This window comes from Mesoplodon bidens (assembly GCF_964165515.1).
Source record: "Mesoplodon bidens genome assembly, chromosome: 6".
Lineage (NCBI taxonomy): Eukaryota > Metazoa > Chordata > Mammalia > Artiodactyla > Ziphiidae > Mesoplodon > Mesoplodon bidens.
In genome coordinates, this window is record NC_138162.1 from 71,168,717 (window position 1) to 71,191,078 (window position 22,362).

Consider the following 22,362-nt stretch of genomic DNA (forward strand, 5'->3'; position numbering starts at 1 on the left):
TGTTGTTTAATATGGCACATTACTGTCATCTTGAAACCACTTAAATTTTATGTAAAATCTCTTGTCCTGAGCTGCCCAGACTACATTTTCCTTTCAAAGGTAAAGGAAAAAGTCATGTGCATCCTGACATCTTCCAGGCAGAAACTACTTACAAGCTTTCTTGCCCATGCAGCAACCCCCCAAAAAAGATAGGGGTGTGGTTAGAGAAAGTTCGAAACTAGTGGGTCTGCATCAACATTTGACTGCAAAAGAAAGGAGTCTCAGGAATTTCCCCGTAAGCTGAAGAAGCAGGGCCCAGAAGGAGAGAAACTATGCTGACATCTGACACCAAAACAGAATTATGAGACAATGTGTGAGAACATTCTAATCAAAGCTGGGATCAGGGCTTCCCTGGTGGTGCAGTGGTTGGGAGTCCGCCTGCTGATGCAGGGGACACAGGTTTGTGCCCCGGTCCGGGAGGATCCCACATGCCACGGAGCGGCCGGGCCCGTGAGCCATGGTCGCTGAGCCTGCGCGTCCAGAGCCTGTGCTCCGCAGTGGGAGAGGCCACAACAGTGAGAGGCCCGCGTACCGCAAAAAAAAAAAAAAAAGCTGGGATCACAAAGTATAATACAGGATGAGATTTACCTGTAGTTTATAACAGCTAAAAATTAATGTGAGGAATTATAACTTAGTCAACAATAACAAATATTTATTAAACCCTTACTACATGCCACACTGTTCTAAGAGTGAGCTACAGAAGGTCCCTGCTTCCAAAGAGTGCAATATAGATTGGGGGTACGAGGGTGGGGAGCACAGACAATAAACAAGTAGAAAGTAAATATTTATGAAGTACTATTAAGCAAATATGCAATAAAAACAATAAAGCATGACAAAGAATGGAAAGAGATGGGGAGAAGGCTATTTTATATGGAGTCATCAGAGAAGCCCTTTCTGACAAGAAGACATTTGAGTGGAGCCTTGAGTGCAATGAGGGAGCAGTACATTTAGCTCTCTAGGGGAGGAGTATTTTGGACAGCAGGAATAGCAGGTAAGGTGTGAACACACTTGATTTATTCCAGGAAAAGCACGGAGTCCAGTTACAGATAGACAGATAGACAGACACTGTTTAAAAAATAACTCAATGTTTCTTGAGAAAGTTGACTAAAGCTGACTGCTACCAGCATACACATAGCATTATGCTTAATACTAAGAAACACTGGTCACACTACACGAAAATGAAATGGGTCTGTATTACTTAGAAGGACTGTCTGACACCATGGTATGAGAAAAGAATACCACACAGCCGTTTCTGATGAGAGCAAACCAAGTCCCTCAGCCTTCAACAGCAGCACTCGCTTTCCTAGGCAGTCAGGCTTTGTTCAGAGAAATGATAAAGATGAAGGTTAACAGCACTGAGAATCCAATTGCCTCCATTGAAAGCAAGGAAACAGAAAAGTTACTTTCCATTCCATTCTAGTTTAAAGAAGCTGACCAAATATAAACAGGCATTTGACTTATTCACCATTCCAGAATCCCAATATCTATCCAGCTACAATCGCTATGTGAAATTAAGTTGTAAATTTTATTTACTGGTACGTGAATACTATTTTCAAATTTCTCAGCAACCTTTTCAAATAAATTAGATCATATTTTTCTATTTCTCAGATACTTCTGAGAAATATTTTATAGTTCAGTAGGACAATCATGCATAAAAATGATAAAAGTTATTGGGTGAAATTAGGAAATCATCTATATTTTATTGGACATTTTAAAACTGCTTATAAACAGAGTATTCCAAGTTGATGTCTTTATTTACTCTCCCTTGCTACTAAAGCTACAAAAGGCCTGTGATGAGTTGAAATGACCAGGAGCAATCCAGAAGCGGGTCTGTTCAGTGGCCAGCACAACTTATCAGCTCAAACATTTGAGGCTTCCCTTACTCATCCACTTGAACTCCTTTATCAAGTTGTGCAGGTCAAAAGAGGTTACCAAATTATGACAATCACTACACGCAATCGTAACTTGGCTGATACACTCACAATCTTCAAGTTACAGTGAAAGTTTACACTGAAAGCATATGATATTAACATCGTACAAGAACATATGAGAAACAGGGAGGCCCTATGCAAAGGGTTAGAATGGGGAGGCTGGAAATCAAAAGGGATCTTGAGTTTTCCAAGAGGCGAAGGCCTGGTTCCCGCAGTGGGCAGGACCAGAAGGGTCAGCCTGGCCCTAGATTCAGAGTCCATGAGGAAAGAGTCAGGGAAAAGCATGACCAGATGAGCCCTAATCTTAAAATAGAGGCTGTGGGAAGCCTGCAACCCAGAGGTATTAAGCATTGGCAGAAGGAGGCCAGAGCCCTGCAGCTGAAGTTATTTCCAGCCTGGCTACTATTGGAGGTGACAGAACCACTCTTATCTTGACTGGATCAATGTCAATATCACTGTGATATTCTACTATAGTTTTCCAAGAAGACACTATTGGGGGAAAATGGATACATAAGACCTTGTTATACTATTTCTTACCACTGCATATAAATCTACAATGATCTCAAAATAAAGAGTTTAGTGTTAGAAAAATTTTTAAAGTAAGAAAATTAAGCTCCAATATGTGGCCAAAAGTTCCATGTTCTCTGAATTATTACCATGTGAGCCAGACCTCACAGAAGGCTTACCTCCCGGTCACTGAAGGAAATATGATTAAGACCCATAAATGTGAAATGTTATTTCTGCCCTAAAGCAAGATTTTGATGCACAGCATTCTGTTTTCAGAAAGTGCCTTGACAACATAATAAATATGGTAAAAATTGACACTGCCACGTACACTGGGGACTTTGAAGCCATTTCTATCTCCACTGGGGACCTCTGGGACTTCCCCAGGTTCAAGGCCTATGCCATGGATTTCCACATCACTCTCTTCTCCCTCTGTCAAAGCACTGTTACTCTCCACCACAGAGGAGCACGACTCAGGTGACTTTGGCCATGGAAGCTTGGGTGGCTCTGATTCCTTAGACATAACATGGCCAATAGACATGGAATCGTCAGCATCACTGGGATTTGAAGACGGAATTGTGGCACAGGTTTGGTCAGCCTCAGTTTTGATTTTCTCTGCCACAGATGTGCTTAGGCAGACGTTTCCTGAGGAGTAAAACAAAAGACTGTTAATAAATCTTACACTGTGTTATTGCTGAGAACTGCTGAACTATTCTCAACTAAATTTCTACCATCAAACTTTCCCTCTAAATTTCCACTAAAGACCTGAGTGGGAAAGGTTACCAAAGCACCATGCAGCCTTTGTAATTGTTAAGGTGGCAAAATAATATACTTACTGACAAAATAAGGGATTTAAAAAGAGGTTCCACTGCAGACCAATGTCAAAAGCTAAGGCAATAACAATAATTACCCAAGCAATAGCAAGTTGAGATTTTTCTAAAAAATAAGAATCTAATTTCAATATATGCTACTGATGAAACATTCCAGCTCAGAGGATGTATCTAAAGAACACAGGTAGGGACTTCCCTGGTGGCGCAGTGGTTAAGAATCCGCCTGCCAATGCAGGGGACACGGGTTCGAGCCCTGGTCCGGGAAGATCCCACATGCCATGGAGCAACTAAGCCTGTGTGCCACAACTACTGTGCCTGCGCTCTAGAGCCCAGAAGCCACAACTACTGAAGCCTGCACGCCTAGAGCCCGTGCTCCACAACAAGAGAAGCCACCGCAATGAGAAGCCCGTGCACCGCAACAAAGAGAACCCCCACTCACCGCAACTAGAGAAAACCCATGCGCAGCAACGAAGACCCAACGCAGCCAAAAATAAATTTATATTAAAAAAAAACCACATGTAAAACTGTGAGGTCAAATAAAAATTATTTCCTACACTAATCCTTCATCATACAATGACAGCATATGAAAGGAGAAGAATATCACATGCACTTCTCTTCTACAGCCATCTCTATTCACCCTCCTCCCTTCCTTACACATACACGTGCACGCATACACACACAAGCACCATTTCACCTATCACATAGTAGCTCGGATGCTGCATCTAGCCAAGTCCTCTATTAAATGCTCTGCCAGGTCTCAAAACCTGGAAGTCAAAATGCAAGAGACCAGGCAGTGACACAAATAATAAACCTGGGTACCCTTAGCTTAAACTACCCAGTAATTTGTAAAGTAGTTAATTTAACCTGGTGTGATTAAAAACAACAACAACAACAAAAAACTACAGTGAGAGACTATAAAGAAATATCCGTATGCACTGCGTAAATGTTCTCTGTACTGCTTGCTATTCCCTTCCCTACCTTCCTTACTTTCTATCTTCCATGTGTTCATCACAAGTCAATTCAGATATCACCTACTCCAAGAAACCCTGCCAGTCCAGCCTCCTGTCTATTTCAGGTCTTTCCTTGGTATTCCAGGAACACCCTATGCCATCTCTACTAGTGGCACTTAGCACACTAGATAGGAATTATATATTTATTTGTCTAACTCTCCAATTAAATATAAACTCAGTGAAAAAACTGTCTATGATTTAAACTCTATTAACATAGATATTTCAAGAGCAAAAGGTAGTAAGAATAGAGAAGCAGCCAAGGATCCGATTAACTCAGACAATGATCAGGACTTTTTCTTTTACTCTAAGTGCACTAAGAGCAATAAGATGGTAGGGACAAAACAAACCACATCTTTTAAATGGATCACTATGACTGCCATATGGAGAACTGACTAGTAGGGGTGACTAGAGTGGACACAGGCAAAACAGGAAGGAAGTAATTTCTGCAACAGTCCAGACAAGAGATAACGTGCCTTGAACAAAGAGGAAGCAAGGGGGTGGCTGGATTTGGGAGAGTCCCACAATTGAAGGATACAATAGATGAGGGGTATGAGAGAGAGACAGGAATTACCAACAAGCTCGATTAGGAAAAGGACAAAATCTCCAACAACTATTAAAGAGGCAAAGGATTAAAACAGTTTCAGAGAAATATGCTATAAAAGCGGGGAAAAGCAAAGCAGTTGAGATTTACCGATGATGGCTTTGGTGCAGAGAAACAGCCAGGGGACTATATACACATTTCACAGGACTGAATGATGTTTGCTGTTCTTTTGTAAAACCTTAATCTTTATTTTCTTCTTAAAATTAAGTCGAAGCTAAGAATCTGCAAAGAATTATCTATAATTGGTTTTCTCTATTCCATGTGAATTCAAGAGAAGCTTTCCAAAAAATGTATTGTATATTATAAATTGAGTTGCACTAAAAATAAATTTTTTTCATTTTAGAATCTTCTTTTTTATTAAACGAAATAGGCACTGCTGGTTGCTTGTCTCAAAATTCCATTACCTGTAGCAGTGGTGCTTCTGATTTTCATAACACTCCCTTGGCCTTTTGATTGAGTTACCGCATAGTTTTAGATAGCTTATTGGTTAAGCTACGTGGAAAAGTAACATATCTGCCCTAGTAAACCCAGATTTAAGGCAGATCAACAATCACCTACTACTAATATGTGAAACATAAGCAGCTAGTTTCTCACCTGCAAATCTGATATTATCTGATAAACTGTGATCCAGCTGCATCCTGTTAGCAGAGGCCTCTTCCTCTGAAGGTACTTCTGTGTTTGCTAGTTTCACTGCTTCTTCTGGCTTTTCACTGTCCATGAGCTCATCTGGGTCTGGGTCAGGAGTGGGGCCCGCTGCCCCATCAACTGAAGCTGACACTTCCTCATCCTCCTCATTCTTAGGCCTCTTAGAGTGAGAATTAGTGCACTGGAATCTTTTAACAAAAGAAGCTATAGTCAGAACACAATGTTTCCAATGGACAGGAAAAAACATATATACAAATATTATTTTCACTTAATGAAAAAAGAGAAGAAAAAACTGATTGGTTTTTAATCACATTATACAAAGATAATCTTCACGATGAATATATCAAATTTGAAATTGAAATGTTAACAACGGTTTTAATAACAATTTACTAAAAATTAAAATTAAAACAACTCTAAATTGTTAAACATTATTGATTATTAAACATTATTGGAAAATCACTTAAAATTTTATAACAATATTAAAGCTCAAAATAAAAATAAAGTGAAAAATGATGATATAAGGATAAAAGCAAATATTATTTAGATAATGAAGAAAGAAAAAGGAAATAAGGAGATTCCATAAAGCTGTTGTTAAAATTTGAGTAGATTATTTACATTCCAAGGTGAACTTGTGGCTGTATTTCCCTGAGTTTCGTATAATTCTGAAATATGCATGAAAAGCATTAAGATTAAATGCCAATTATCATTAGCTAAAGGAATTAAGAGAGGAGGAAGGCTAACCATATGTATTTCACATCTTATATCAATGTATTATTTATTTTCAGAGTGGACACCATTTTTAAAGTTTTCCTCTTCTAGTATTTTCTAGCAAGTCACTTGATAGCTTTGTTGCAGATGCTTTTTGTATATGACACATTTCTAACACTTTCATTTAAGAAGAATTACAACTCAAATCAAAACGATATGTACTTCAGAGTACACACACACACACACACAAGAAAACACATTAGTGTTTTTCTATAGGAAGTCACAGATAAGATAAAGGGGGTAGCCAGGGATAACCTATGTAAATTAGCTTTGGCTGCTGCTGGAAGCAGCAGTATTGGTATCATCATCACTTTACTGAGAACCCATGCAGTGGCCTATGTGGAATATCTCTACATTATGAATAGCATAGTACACTTACAATAAGATGGCTGACATCTCTTTGAGGTTTCAGTGAATCATTCCCTTCATTAGATTTTCCTACATATAGCATATTACTTAAGGGAGATCAGCAAACTCGATGATCAAACCACAAAGATGAGCATAATAAACAAGCCCCTTAACATTAGGCTTTCTAACTGGGTGAGCAAAGACCACTGATTATTTTAACCTACTGAAAGGCACTTCGAATCTGTTCAATGTCACAGATCTATATTCAATGTCAACCCACAAGGACCACTGTGGTTAGTAACTAAGAGACCAGATCATACACCTAATTAGAGTACTGTGTTTTCTGTCCATTAAAGAACAATTCTCAAGATGTGCTATTGGCTACTGAACTCAAGACTGACTACTGCCTCCTTCCACAGTGAACTGTTTTGGCAATGCAGATTTGCACATTTACAAAACACAGTGACTCTCTGAATCAGTGTTTCCCAAACTTTTCTGAATGCAACCCACAGTAAGTTATACATTTCAGATGATGACACAATACACACATACACACATGCTCACACATGTCATGAATTAATACTTACCCTTACCTCATGGGAAGAACTACAATGCATTTTATTCTCTTTTACTTCCTAATTTTAAAATGTTGTTCCTAACCTATTAAATTGATTTGAAGACTAAAAGTTTGAAAATTACTGCTGTAGACTATAGGGTGAAATAAGAACACCTGGGTTTTAATTCTGCTACTAACTAATTCTGTGCGTCAAGTGTATCTCTTATAAAATGCTGGTTTCACTCCATGTTCTTAAGGTTCCTCCACTCACTAGCATTCTAAAACAGTAGAAAATAAAATGTCGGGGAGGGGGGCAAGAGAGAGAGAGTCAGAAAATAAGCAACAGAAGTGTGGGCAAAGACTTAAAATTACAGTGTTATTTGGTTAGTAGCAAAGAACTAGAAACGAGCTACAGGTCCAAATACAGGAGATTAAATACATGCAGGCATTAGAAATTACGTTGTATCAAATCATTCAGTTACATGAAAAAACACAAAACTGATCATCAAATTATTAATAGAGCATGGCCCCAATTTTGGAAATGTATATAATATTATATAATAAATAAAAAATATATGTAAAGGATATATACAAAATGTTAACACTGGTTATCTCTGGATTGTGAGGTTATGGGGGATTTGGGACTCCTTCATTATTCCTTTCCTTATTTTACAAATTTTCTCCAATGCACAAATATTACTTTTACAATCTGAAAGAAAAACAATGAATAATACTGGAGAGTAAAAATGTAATATAAACCTGGAAAATATAAAAGTCTAAAAAGGTTGCCTGAGGACCTGAGCAACATAACACACACCCTATTTAATGTGTTTTAAGACAGCAAAACGACCACAACAGGCCTAAAGGCTTTTGAAATGGCACTGGCCACAGAAATGGAATGTAGATTAAAGTACACAGGGACAACCATGTTATAGAAACACCACATGCTCTGATTTACACCTTGTGGAAGAATAATGCCAAGTGTGTATAATGTAGCAAAATATATAGGCATCCCAATGAGAAAAGTAATATCTGAGATGTTTGACAAATGAAGAAGAAAACTACTAAAAGTCAAAATCAGTAGCAAAATTAAAAAGTTGGAAATCGAGTTACTGAAGTTGACAAAAATAAGGAGATGAATAGAGGGCACTGATAAATCTTTAAATACATTAATGTAAGGGGCTTAGAAGGTCTAGAATTTTTCTATTTCTCATGCATTGCAACTTCAAAAATATTCTCAAATACAATATACATCTCTGTTTATATTCTATTTATTTGTTATACTTCCAAAGAATTAAAAATAGTTTGCCTCAATTTTTTCATAAGGTATTAAGTAAACTGATGGTGAATAAACAGGAAAAAAAAAGCAAATAAATAGTCTTTGAGAACATTATGTTCAAGGACCCATTTTAACTGAGTAAGTACAAGTAGGATGGGGTGTGGGCGGGATCATTACCTCCTGGATGCTTTTCTTACTTTCCTCCTCCTCTGCAGCCATGCTTTTACTTCAGGGGTGGATTCTGGAGTAGGCTTCGTGTGATCAATGGTATATATATCCTTTCCTTGTTTCCAAAGCTGGTATCTGTCTGGCTGAAATTTCCTCACAAAGATATCCATTGAAATTTTCACCATGTCTTTCCTGCAGGTGCACTGAAACACAATGGGGTTGGAGTGCTTTAAACATTTTGCTAACTACAGAAAGTCACACTGAGTTGTCCTTTGAATGTACCATACACAAATATTTAGTCACTACATAATGGAGAATAACGTTTTACATTTTCAAACATTCAGTGAGTAATAGGGACTTCCCTGGTGGTCCAGTGGGTAAGGCTCCACACTCCCAATGCAGGGGGGCCTGGTTTCGATCCCTAGTCAGGGAACTAGATCCTGCATGCATGCTACAACTAAGAAGTCCGCATGCTGTAACTAAAAAAGATCCCGCACACCACAGCGAAGATCCCACGTGTGCCACAACTAAGACCTGGCACAACCGAAAAATAATAAAAATAAATAAATAAAATAAATATTTTTTTTAAGTTTTAAGAAAAACATTCAGTGAGTAATAAACTCAATTTCTTCTGAATGGAGGTGACAACCTGTATATTCACATCTATAAACAGAATAAGATGTTAAAATGCATTGCAGAGTTCTTGGAAACTGTGTACCAAGAACAACTGAAAGGAAAGAGCACACATTTGAAAGCATGCCTGCAACAGAAGGATTACCCTCCCAGCACAAGGATGCATCAGTGAGCTGAATACTGTAAAGCTGAACACCTAGGTTGACAATGAATAAAAGTAGCTAATAAATGTGTGGTTAGAATAATTTAACCAATAGGTTGAGATAAATTTTCTCCAAGATATATTTTAATCACATTAATGTTTATTAACAAATATACTCTCACAAAGTAACCAACAATTAGGAGCAAATAAACAGTCTCTTCTACATCATATCACATGAAACACCCACCATCACCACTACAATCATATCCACTAGAAAGAAGGAATAGTGTTAAGAAGTTCAAAGAAAAGATTATTTTGATTTCACTAGAACTTTGATTCTCATGAATACATAGTTAGAAGTCATATCATATAAAGCAAGTTTCCTATAAAGACCTTACACAGGTTATACTGTGTCTAGGTTAATACTCCATGCAATGGAACAGACAGAATTCAAATACTGAAACAGAGATAGTCTCAAAGATGTAACTAACATACCTTAACCATCCCTAACACACCTGACAACAGACTAGTTGACTCAATAACAGCCTTGAAACAGTCTTTCAGTATTTTGGCAATACAATTATCATCTCCATGCAAATTAATTTAAAATTTCCTAATAATCTCCAGCCTAAAACTTCCTCCAGAGAGTTCCAATCTTGCCTTGAAAGTTCAAGAAAAAGAAAAAAGGAAAAAAAAAAAAAAAACAGTTCAGGACACAGCTAACACTCAGTATGCCTAAAACCGGCTTCTCCAACTGCAAACAAAAATTTTATTATAAATGATATGACAATCCTTCTATTCTCCTATATTCACAATCAACATTTCCTAATCCCTCCTTTGCCTTCTATCCCTAGAAATCCAGTCTGTCATCATCTATAATTAGCTCTTCCTCTACCTGCAGAAATCCTTTTACCAGGACACCTTCACTGTCAGATGCTAACGTAAAAAACATAAAAAAGCTAACTAATTTCTCTGCCTGCAGTCTCTCCTAGCACCAATTCATCTTTATATCTGTCACTTTAATCTCCTCAAATATCTCATAATCTTTCACTTCGGAGTTCAATAAGATGTAATACTCTGCTCTGCCTATAAAATAAAGTCCTGAGCCCAGCATTCAAGGGCTCTAAGCTTGGACTCCACTAGTGAGATTTCCAGGTTTCTCTCCCACTGCAAGTCAACATGAACATTCCTCTTCAACCCAGGGAGCAGTCACCATTAGCTTCCTTACCTCAGTGCTTTTGCTCCTACCACAATGCCTTCCTGCTCACCATTCTGCCATCCAAAGAAAACACTGAATGTAACTTGTACCAATTATTCTTCTGAATGGAGTATTATTTATCTACACCACTGCTTTCTATTATTAGTTAAGTACAGGCAAACTTCATTTTAGTGCACTTCGCTTTATCGCGCTTTGCTTTATCACGCTTCACAGATAAAGAGCTTTTTACAAATTGAAGGTTTGTGGCAACCCTGCATCAAGCAAGTCTATCAATTTTTCCAACAGCATTTATCAACAGCATTTGGTCACTTTGTATCTCTGTGCCACATTTTGGAAATTCTCGCAATATTTCTAACTTTTTCATTATTATGGTGATCTGTGATCAGTGATTTTTGATATTACTATTGCAAAAAGCTTACAACTCATTGAAGGCTCAAATGATGGTTAGCATTTTTTAGCAATAAAGTATTTTCTAATTAAAGTATGTACATTGTTTTTTTTTTTTTTAGTCATAGTACTATTGCACATAATAGACTGCAGTACAGTGTAAACATAACTTTTATATGCGCTGGGAAACCAAATAATTTGTGTGACTCGCTTTATTGTGGGGAAAGGAACTGAACCCACAATATCTGAGGCATGCCTATAAAGAGAGAGTTCTAAGTTATTTTTACTATAATTAGCTTAGAAATATGGAAAATGAGGATTCTGAGAAATTTAAAGATATTTTGGTTTAAGACGCAACCTTTCACTAAAGGAAGAAATGAAGTTTAGACTCACCAGCAGAGACTCTCTTATTTTCATATAGTGTTACTAATATTTGCTTCATGAAGAAAAAGGAGTGGACAATATAAATGATATAAGTTTCCACAGCAAGAATTTTGTCCTAGATTTTAATTTCCCATTCCTCTCTCCTAGAAGTCTTGAATTTTGTACACATACAAGATCTACCACTCAACTGATTGTTTGACTCAATACAAGAATATATGTCTTAAATTATAGAAATAGAGAACAAATTAATGGTTGCCAGGGTTAAGGGAGGGGATGATGGTGAGAGGGAACTGGGTTCAGCTATAAAAGGGCAATGTGAGGGATCCTTGCAGTGGTGGAAATATTCTGTATCTTGACTCTATCATTGTCAATTTCCTCTTTTTTGATATTGTACTATAGTTTTGTAAGAGGTTACCATCGGGGGAAACAGCATAAAGGATACACAGGATCTACCTGTATTATCTTTTGCAACAGCATGTGAATCTACAATTATCTGAAAATAAAAAGTTTAAGAAAAAAATAAACTCTAAGACTTCCTTAAAATAAAACATATGTATGTCTTGCCTTTGATTTTAAGTATTCAGAAATAGAGTCATAAAATACCCAAAATAATGCAAGGGAACAATGCCAGAGTCAAAAATAGTTGAAGTGAACTTCAACAGCACAGAGAAAATCTACTCTTGTCAAGAGTGACAGGGCTTCCCTGGTGGCGCAGTGGTTGAGAGTCCGCCTGCCGATGCAGGGGACACGGGTTCGTGCCCCTATCCCGGAAGATCCCACATGCCGCGGAGCGGCTGGGCCCGCGAGCCATGGCCGCGGAGCCTGTGTGTCCGGAGCCTGTGCTCCGCAACGGGAGAGGCCACAGCAGTGAGAGGCCCGCGTACAGCAAAAAAAAAAAAAAAAAAAAAAAAAGAGTGACAAATAATACACTCATCTTAAAGCCCTAAAGATTAGATGAGATCATTTAATAGAACGTGTTATGTGACTTTATTAGTAGGAACGGAAGACATTAACACTCCCATTTAGAAACAAAGGAATTTACAGACTACATATTGGTACAAAGAGCAATAACCAATAATAGGTAATACTTCTCAAGTAATCTATTTTGGATATGAATTCAAAACACTAATAAGAATGGCTTTTCTTACTGTTTCTTTTAAGAACATTCATACTAGTTATGTAATATGTAATATATGTAATGGCTAAGTCCAAATTTAAAGGGAATCGTCAGTAGTCTGTTAAGTACTGAATTCTTCCATATTTCACCACCCTAAGACTTGTTACACAGAATCATGATTATTTGTTCCTATCTCCCAGGAAATCAAATTCATGCTCTCCGTTATTTACACTGAAAACCAGCAATCTAATTTCAACATGAAAATGTTTCTAAAAATCAGCAACTTTCTAAGGCAGCAAATACTCAGTCATATGAATTGTAGTATTGGAAATTTCATATAACCACAATATATGATTAATAAAATAAGAAGTTGATGTTTAATAAAAACCCAAACTGAGGTATTACTTTAACATATTTTCTTTGTGACACACAGGATGGCTAATTATGGGAGGAAAAAAACCTCTCATGTGCAAATGTCTGATAAGGAAGGCTTTGAAGGTATGCAAAAATGTGCGAAATTATCCTGCTTTTCAGTCTATTTATAACAATTAAATGATAATTAGGAAGGAACTAAGGAAAGAATAGCTTAAAATAAGATAACAAGCCTAACAGCCACTTGATGTGGCTGTTATGGGTTAAATTGTGTCTCCCTCCCCCAACCCCCAAAAGGTATGTTGAAGTGCTAACCCCCCTCAGAATGCGGACCTTATTTGCAGAAAGGGTTATGGCAGAAGTAATTACATACGGGGTTACTGGAGTAGGGTGGGACCTTAATCCAATGGGCCTGGTGCCCTTATCAGACAAGAAGAGACACAGATACACAGGGGACAAGGCCTTAAATTGGTCTGACTACAAGAATATAGAGGTTCTTAGTGTTATTAAATTTTGCCTTACTGGGAAAGTTGAAGCAACTGAGGAAGTAAGAATCAGGCTTCCGGTATAACAAGTGGTCTTAAGTGTGAAGGAGAAGTGCACAGAGGTTTTGAAGAATGGAGAGCAACTATGACCTTGCAGGGGATTGAGAGATAACGTGAGAGGACTGGGCCCTTGTCATGGGTGGAACCCACTGCAATGCACATCCAGCTCCTGGTTGGGTCCTTCCTATCAGACTCAACTCCTCGGCTTCCCCTCTTGAAGAAACAACAGAAACTGAAGGATTGATAGAAGTGAGGCATTTACGAGGGGAAACACCATGACCCAAGTGAATCCTGCCAGGTAGGATACTGTAAGGTAGAATAAGGTGAGGGTGGGGGATGAATTCATGTGACTTCTCTACTGTATCCCCCAAAAAGGGGCCTCTTATCAATATAAGAGCTTGGTGTTAGATGGCTCCATGTATGTAGTTTCAAGAGACATGAGATACTATCAATCTCAGAATTAAAAACTAATTTTCTGTACATATACAGGAAAATGTTCTCTTTCTTACATACAAAATTCCCATGAATGTCAACCACAGTATATCATAGCCCAAAGAGGATAAATAATGTTTAAATTTTTCTTATAAATTATTAATTTCCCAACAATTATAAAAAGGGACCAATGCATAGATGAAACAGATTTACTGAATAGGACAATCAAAAAGAGGAAAGAAGCCAATGATGGCAAACTCTTGTTTTGAATATTTATAAGTGTCTGATGAAGCAAATATTGCTGTCTGCTGTTGACACATGAGTAGTGGGTGTATCTTAAAACCTAAGAACACTGTAAGATACTGTCCTTTATGATAACCATTTTCATTGTACTTAACAATGAAAATGACTCATTTTAAAAACACAAACAAGTATATCAATTCCTATTTCCTCCAAAAATTCAAATCAATAATTGGAAAAGTTAGGTTTTTATCAAAATCTAGTCCCCCTCCAAGAAAATTATTGTTTTTGAAGGTTATCTGTTAATTATCTTCAAGGTACAACCAAATTACTACATTAAATCAGAAATACAGTAAGAAAGAAGCATCCATTTCCTATCCAACACATAGCAAAACTGTCTTACATCTCCAAACACATAAGCTATGAAAATATGGGACTGTGTATCAAATGGGAAAATGCCAAACCTTCAATGGAATCACCATTCATTTGCTTTGAGAACCCAAAAGTTTGTATTACCAGTTGCCCTTTGAAAGAACATCATAAATAAAGAATAAAGGGAAGAGAAATATTCTCCACTTCATTGTTTTCTAACAACACACTTTCTTTAGCTATGACAACAAGAATTAAGAAGAATGTGTTAACATAATTAGACACAACTATTCATTACTGTTTACTCTAAGTAATAACAAAGATACTACTCAGGCATAGCAACCTCTTATTTAACCAAGAATGTGACTGATGGTGATAACTAATTAGAGCCAAAGTCAGTAACTAGGCCTGAAATATAATTATATTCTAAACCATCAAACTACCTTTTATAGTAAATAGATAGATAATTTAGCACTCAGGAAGCTCAGATACCTCACTGGAAAAAAAAAAAAGGTTTAGACAATTCTAGCGCTAGAGCATCAAGAGAAATCTTTGACCAATCTTTTTTTTTTTTTTTTTTGCGGTACGCGGGCCTCTCACTGTTGTGGCCTCTCCCGTTGCGGAGCACAGGCTCCAGACGTGCAGGCTCAGTGGCCATGGCTCATGGGCCTAGCCGCTCCGCGGCATGTGGGACCTTCCCGGAACGGGGCACGAACCTGTGTCCCCTGCATCAGCAGGCAGACTCTCAACCACTGCGCCACCAGGGAAGCCCTATGATTTACTCTTTATTCTTCCAGATTTACATCTCTTTCATTCCTTCCTATTCTTTAACACTTTTTTCTTTTGTTTTTGTTTATTTGTTTTTAATCCTTTTATCTGTTTTCAACTTAGTCATATCCAAAACCTAAAAATTCTTCTTTCCCTCTACATGTAAAAAATAAATAACCTGCTGGTAAATTTGTTAGCATTAAAACAAACTATGTTACTATCAATCCACTTGTACTCTGGAATCTCCATCTTCATTTCACAACTACATAAACATACATCCAATCTACTGCATCATACCAAACTTATAGGAGAGAAAGGACCCAGCTCTTAGGGAAACTACCACACTGTTAACCCATATTAAATTTGCAGAAGTCCAGGAACCCCAGACTTTTTCTGGTACAGTTATACTTAGTTATTTCTCATTTCAAATATGAATGAGAAACAAAATTTTCCAATATGCACTCAAATTTTTAAGGTAGTATTTCTGATCAATATTTTCTGGCATTGTGTTCCAATGGAGAAGCCACTCAGTTTTTATGGAATTTAAATATTTTAACAGAAACATGGCCTAATTTAAACAGTTGCTAAGAACCATTAAATAAAAACAATTTTCGAAAATAAATGCACTATGCAGTTAATGAAGCCAACATCTATTGACAGGGTATTATTATACTATCTGTAGAAGTATCTAACCTATTGAGATACAACAAAAATTTTTGAAGGAACTTTCGTTCTTTTTACATTCACCATACAATTAAGAATGAATAAAAGTATTTAATGTGTTAATTAACTGTAAAAAATGTAAAGGAACCTATTTATATTGAAATTATTCCAAATAATTTTTTTTTAAAGTAGAATATTCTACTTCTGTAGTCAATTCATTCTATTATCATAAAATTTTCATTGCCAGTTAACAAATCTGAACAGAATTTCATCCTCCTTGGAGTACTCCAAACAGATCAGTATTTCTTAGCTGACTCAAAACTAAGTATACGTTAGAAAAAGGGGAATTCAGAATCAGTATAATGAATGTAGATGAATCTAATATACATTGTGCTGAGCTAAAGAAACCAGGCAATTTTAAAGTCCACACTGGTGATTATTCCACCAGATTAATGAATACAACTATGTTTAATATGATGAATAAGCAGTAGCCACACTGCTCTATCTATATACTTGTTGAACCCTGAACTGACTACAGCTCTTCTACTTATTAGCTGAGTAAAAATGGTAAGTCTTGAGCTCTGAGTCTGCTCCCTCATATAAAAATGTCTTCCTGGCTCTCTCACAAAGGTTCAAAAAATTTTAAGTGTACTTGATCAGCCGAGCTCCTTAAATGTGATTATGATTATGATCCTCCCAACCCTCTTCCTCACAAAATACTGAAGGAAACTCAAAATGCTGTTGTAAAGCAATATAATGCTTTAAAGTTTCAGTCTGGGCTCAAATACTTATATTTTACAGAACTGATTTTCAAAGATGGTAGAGCCATGGGATTCTTCAAATGAGCTAAAGAAATTGCGTGAAATTAATGTAACAGTAGAACAGAAAATGCCCCATTTCTTGCCAGTTCCTATCTATGGAACATATTTAAGGCATCCATCACTGTACACCAAATGGGCCTTCATCCCTTGGTCATATGTAATATCCTTTATAATACTGATTTACTTCATCCGTGTACTTATTCAATCATTGCTCATTTGTTCATGTACCCTTTTCATTAATAATTTTGGGAGAAAATTATTATAATTACCTTAATTTATAAGTATTAAGGTAATACTTGTATTACCTTAATACTCTTGTATTATTATTATTATTATTATTATGGTTTTTTTTGCGGTACGCGGGCCTCTCACGGCTGCAGCCTCTCCCATTGCGGAGCACAGGCTCCGGACGCGCAGGCTTAGCAGCCATGGCTCACGGGCCCAGCCGCTTCGCAGCATGTGGGATCCTCCCGGACCAGGGCACGAACCCGTGTCCCCTGCATCGGCAGGCGGACTCTCAACCACTGCGCCACCAGGGAAGCCCTCTTGTATTATTTTAATACAAGAAACAGAGTTGTTAAATACTTAGAACTAATTAAGGTGAAAATAATATTTGAACAGCACTTTGATTTCCTGAGTAACATTTCATATAATATCAGTCAAAGACAAATAATAGGCTATTTCACCAGATCACTTGAAGAGTAAACTATATAATTATGTTTACATTGACTGAGCAGGGAGATAAAAGAAATACAATTCTAAGATCAGTATTAATTAACAATGAAAGTATATAAAGAATGCAAAGGTCATTTCTTTTGTCCTTATATCCATTAATGAAGCAAGTTCTGCAGGAGACCTGCACATCGCTTGTTTTTCCCTGGACTGCTCTGCAGAGCTCACAAAACCCTGATGTTGTCGAGGTGCACAAAGCATTTAAAGGTTCTGGGGATCCCAGGATACACACCCAGAGAAAGTTTCTAAATGTTTTGTTCTCATGGACATAAAGAAGAAAGTAGCTTTAAAATATCCCTAATGGCCAAAAAGATAATCATAGCCATAGCAAGAAAGTCTGATACCACTACTAAAGTTCTTATTCTCACTTTAATAAATCATTATTGTGAATTATTTCAGATACTTTTGCCATATCTGACCTTCCCCTCCCAGTCTATTTTAAACCATGAAAATATACATTGTGTCTGTCTTTCTGAGAAGTACATTCTAGTTGCCTAGAGGATTGGAGGCCCTTAAAAATATTTTTTTCAATAAATAACCTTTTATAAACATATGAGGAAACAGAGGCTCAGAGAATTTTACTTAATTTGCCCAATGTCACACCGCTAACAAGTAATACAACCTTTACCAGATTCAAATCTAGAATAACTCCCATACTCTTAACCAATCTACTGTGGACATTCAAAACCAAACCATATTTAACACATTTTAAATGGTTTTAATTTAAATATGGGCCACATTTTTCCATTCTAAACTTCTTTTTCTATGACCCATAACCAAGTTGAAATTGTAGTTGAGAATAAATGCCTGGATCTCATTATTTTAGCTTTTTATGCATGACATCATGCTGTATTGATAGAGTTTATCCAGTCTAGCTAGCAACTTTCTGAAATATGTTTCCTCCGCTCTCCCTACTTTTAATAGATTCAGATTAATTTCTTCTGAATATTTTCAGACTTCACCGTACTTTATAAGGTATATCTCCCTTATAAAGTAAGGCAATTATAAAGCAATTTAAGGTATGAGACTAGAAACTCTATCTTTCTGACCCATGGGAACACTGCTCAAATAGACAATGAAAAACTATGCAAAAAGAAGGGGAATGGGCTCAAATAGCTTGCTCCAGGGGTCTTTAAAAAACTGTAGGAATTATTTTTAGAATTTCTGCTTCTCAACACTTACCTAAGTATCTGATAGAAAGGTTAAGGAAGTTCAGAGTTACAGACATTAAACAATCTACTGCCACTGTGCCATGTAAAACACAGCATGAAATTGAACTCTTTAGTACTGGGGAACAGATGAAGTTATTTTGTTCTGAATTCATGCATTGCATGTCACACACTTTATACGGGTGATAAATTTGGGCAAGATCAGATAAAAAATGGGGCTCTGCAGAGCCTTAGGGATCTAAGTGATTTATGAATATAAATATTTGCTCCTAAGACTCTGTAAGATCATATGCGAGAGAGCCAACAGAAATGCATAGAAGTATACAACATATAATCCTTCTCCCATGATGCTCAGAAACACTGACTTTTGAATCTTGCAAATATTTTTTAATGACTAATTGGACATAATTAGAAGTTCATCCTGCTCCTGGAATGAACCTTAGGAAATAAAAAATCCACTCTAATTATCATAATTCATAGATGGGAAACTGAGGCACAAAAATACTAAGTGACTTGCTGGATGTCACAAGGATAGTGAGTGGAAAAAAAAGTTCAAGTGATGCAAGACTCATCCTACTTAGCAGCATCTCTGGGATTTTCAGCTTCCCATTCACTGAGCCACTAAGCACATAGGAACACGCTGAGTAACTCAAGGGGTTGAATGCAGAATTAGCCATGCCCCAGGTTTCACGATAGAACACTGGCCATGGTAAGAACCATCTGACTAATGCTGGAGATGTTCACCTCTTCACTTCTGTGGAACTGGAGGTGAAGGCAACATCCTCTAATCCTTTCCCATCTTTCTTTGTACAGTTCAAACACTATTATCAATGCAGGAAATATGATTAATAAGTAAATACCGTTTTTCTAAAGAGGAGAGGGAGGAGCAAATGAGGAGGAAAATGAATAAAAAGGCCATGTATGCATAATGTAATCCCCAGAATGGAAGCTCTGGATAGTACCACTGTCCCTCAGTATCCTTAGGGGATTGGTTCCAGGACTGCCCTCAGACACCAAAATCTGCAGATGCCTAAGTCCCTTATATAAAATGGTATAGTAAATATTTGCATATAATCTATGCACATCCTCCCACACACTTTAAATTATCTGTAGATTACTTATAATACCTAATACCATGTAGCTGCTATGGGAATAGTTATAAATACAATGTAAATGCTATATAAATAGCTACCAAAGTGGGGGGCAAATTGAAGTTTTGCTTTTTGGAAACTTCTAGACTTTTCTCCCTAATATTTTCAATTCATAATTGGTTGAACCCACAGATGCAGAACCCGAGGATTCAGAGAGCTGACCGTATATATCAAGGGTGCTCTCGCTTGGGAGAAACAAATATAACTTGTTATTTTTCAAATAAATTCTAGGTTACCATATTTTTAAATCCTATATGTCATACTGAATTTTTAATATATTTTTCAGGAAAAATGAAATCTTTATTTATTTAACAGTCATGTCATAAACACTACCCCACACTCAATGCACTCTGATCATATGTCTCTTGCCACATAAAAAATTCTTTGGCACTATTTCCAAAACAAGAGACAACCGGATGAAAGCTAACTAGGTCAAAAAATTAATGCCTTTAGGAAGAAGTATAATTTATTTCAGCCTTTCTAATGTTAACAATATGATTGGAAATTTAAAATTAAATAATCAAAGGAAAACAAATAATTTTGTTGGAAATAAAATTATTTAAATTGACAACAGATACTTTTTCAGCAATACTTCCTTAGAAAACCACACAGCACTATAAGTAAATAATTCAGCATCTCAGATTCATTTTATCTGGCAATTCCTGCATTCCCATTCAAGTGTGAGAATATGTCTGGCACTGCTATTAGCTTTTCTGTTATTAATTTTGTGAGATGATTTAAAGCAGGGGAAAAAGGTAGATATATTCATTGAACCAGTAAAAAAACAAATAGAAGATAGAAAAACACACAATGGATTTGTGTTTCTTCAATTTCTCTCTGGCCAAATTTAGAAAACCATAAATAGGAAAGTCTATGGAAAAACAATTCTTATAAGAGGATTCATTGTTATTCTAAGAAATTAAGATGGGAAAAACAGGATTTAAATCAGTTTAAGGCCAATAGGGATCCAACATGCAGAACTAACTTCCATGACTATTACTATTATTTGCTTGACTTTAGACTCAAAAATAGCAAAAAATGGCTCCAGAGCCCATGAGCCACAACTACTGAGCCCATGTGCCACAACTACTGAAACCCACACGCCAGAGTCTGTGCTCTGCAACAAGGGAAGCCACTGCAATGAGAAGCCCGCGCATCGCAACGAAGAGTAGCCCCTGCTCACCTCAACTAGAGAAAAGTCCACACTCAACAAAGACCCAACACAGCGAAAAATAAAATAAATAAATTTTTTAAAAGAGAAATAATGGCTTAAATTTTTTTAAAAATAGCAAAAAATGAAGCTGCATTAAACCAATCTGTGACGTGTTAAGGATAAATCATGCCAATGACTTAGCAACACAGAACTTTTAAATATGTAATAAAACTTTTAAAATATGAATAATCTGTGACCAGTAATTTAACAACTGAGAACTTATCCTAAGAAAATAATTATTACTTAATGTACTAGCTTATGTTTAAGAATGTTCATTTCAGCAGTGTTTATCAAAGATCTAGAAAACAGGAAAAAAAAACATTTTCTAGAAACAAGAGGGTATTCCTTTAAAAACTCATGGTATAACTTATGGAAGAACATTTAGAGATATGGAAAAGCATTACCAGTAGGTGGAGAAAACAGGTTACACGAGATCAGATATGTAATATATACATTTATCTACCTATAATGCACATACATATGTTAGAGACTGATCCATTTCCTTAAATCTGATACTGGGGAGAGAGGTGTGGGGACAGAAGTGGTGGGTACAAGTAGAAGTGGGCATGGCATGAGGACGTTGCTTGGACTAAAGCTCTACACTTGGAGTGGAAATATCCATAAATAGATGAATCCCTTTCTTAAGTGATGAAGTTTCTCTCTCACTCTTGATCTCTCTATATTTACCCAAACCAAAAGTATTTCATTTCCTAGCACCTTGTTCTTTTCCTTCAGGTCACTTATAACAATTTTTAATCATATGTTTGTATGTTTATTTGGTTAATGTCTATTTCCTGCCCTAGAACCTACATGCTGTGAAGACAGGACTCAGATCAGTTTTACTGTCACCAACACATAGTATGTGCTCCATAAATACTAGCTGAATGACTGCCAAACACTAGAATATTGCCCGTAATGTAAGAAGCAAAACAAAAATGAAAATGAAATCTAATGTTGACCTTACTATATGTGAATTATTTACTTGCTTCATTTCTATTTACAGAATTTATTTAAAAATTGAATTACTTTATCATTATGTAGAACCTTTCATTAGAAGACCTCAAAGTATTTCATTAGCAAATATGAGGACTCTGCCTTATTTAATGGAAATATGTCATAAATGTTAAGGAATGCTTTTTTTGTCCAGCAAATGACACACAGCTACAAACTACAACTCAGATTTCTAACTTTATATCCACTCTCTAAGAATTTGGTTGATACAAATAAAATGTGGAATTGTCATTGTTGCAATGATCATTAACAAGCTCTGGACAAGAGAAGTCCTTCACTAACCCAGGGGCAATGGGTCTACTGATAAAATCTAGA

At 36.6% G+C, this 22,362-nt stretch overlaps 1 protein-coding gene across 4 annotated transcripts in view; it reads right to left on the bottom strand.

Annotated features, from left to right (window-relative positions):
• Positions 1-22,362, bottom strand: part of KDM4C (lysine demethylase 4C) — a 398,973-nt gene that overhangs the window by 191,440 nt on the left and 185,171 nt on the right. For all 4 annotated transcript variants that reach the window (XM_081237192.1, XM_081237191.1, XM_081237190.1 and 1 more), the window contains exons 9-11: positions 8,689-8,882; positions 5,510-5,748; positions 2,806-3,119 (exon numbers count right to left, since the gene is read on the bottom strand). In XM_081237192.1, the coding sequence (XP_081093318.1) occupies positions 2,806-3,119; positions 5,510-5,748; positions 8,689-8,882 (747 nt within the window). The remainder of the gene's footprint in view (positions 1-2,805; positions 3,120-5,509; positions 5,749-8,688; positions 8,883-22,362) is intronic.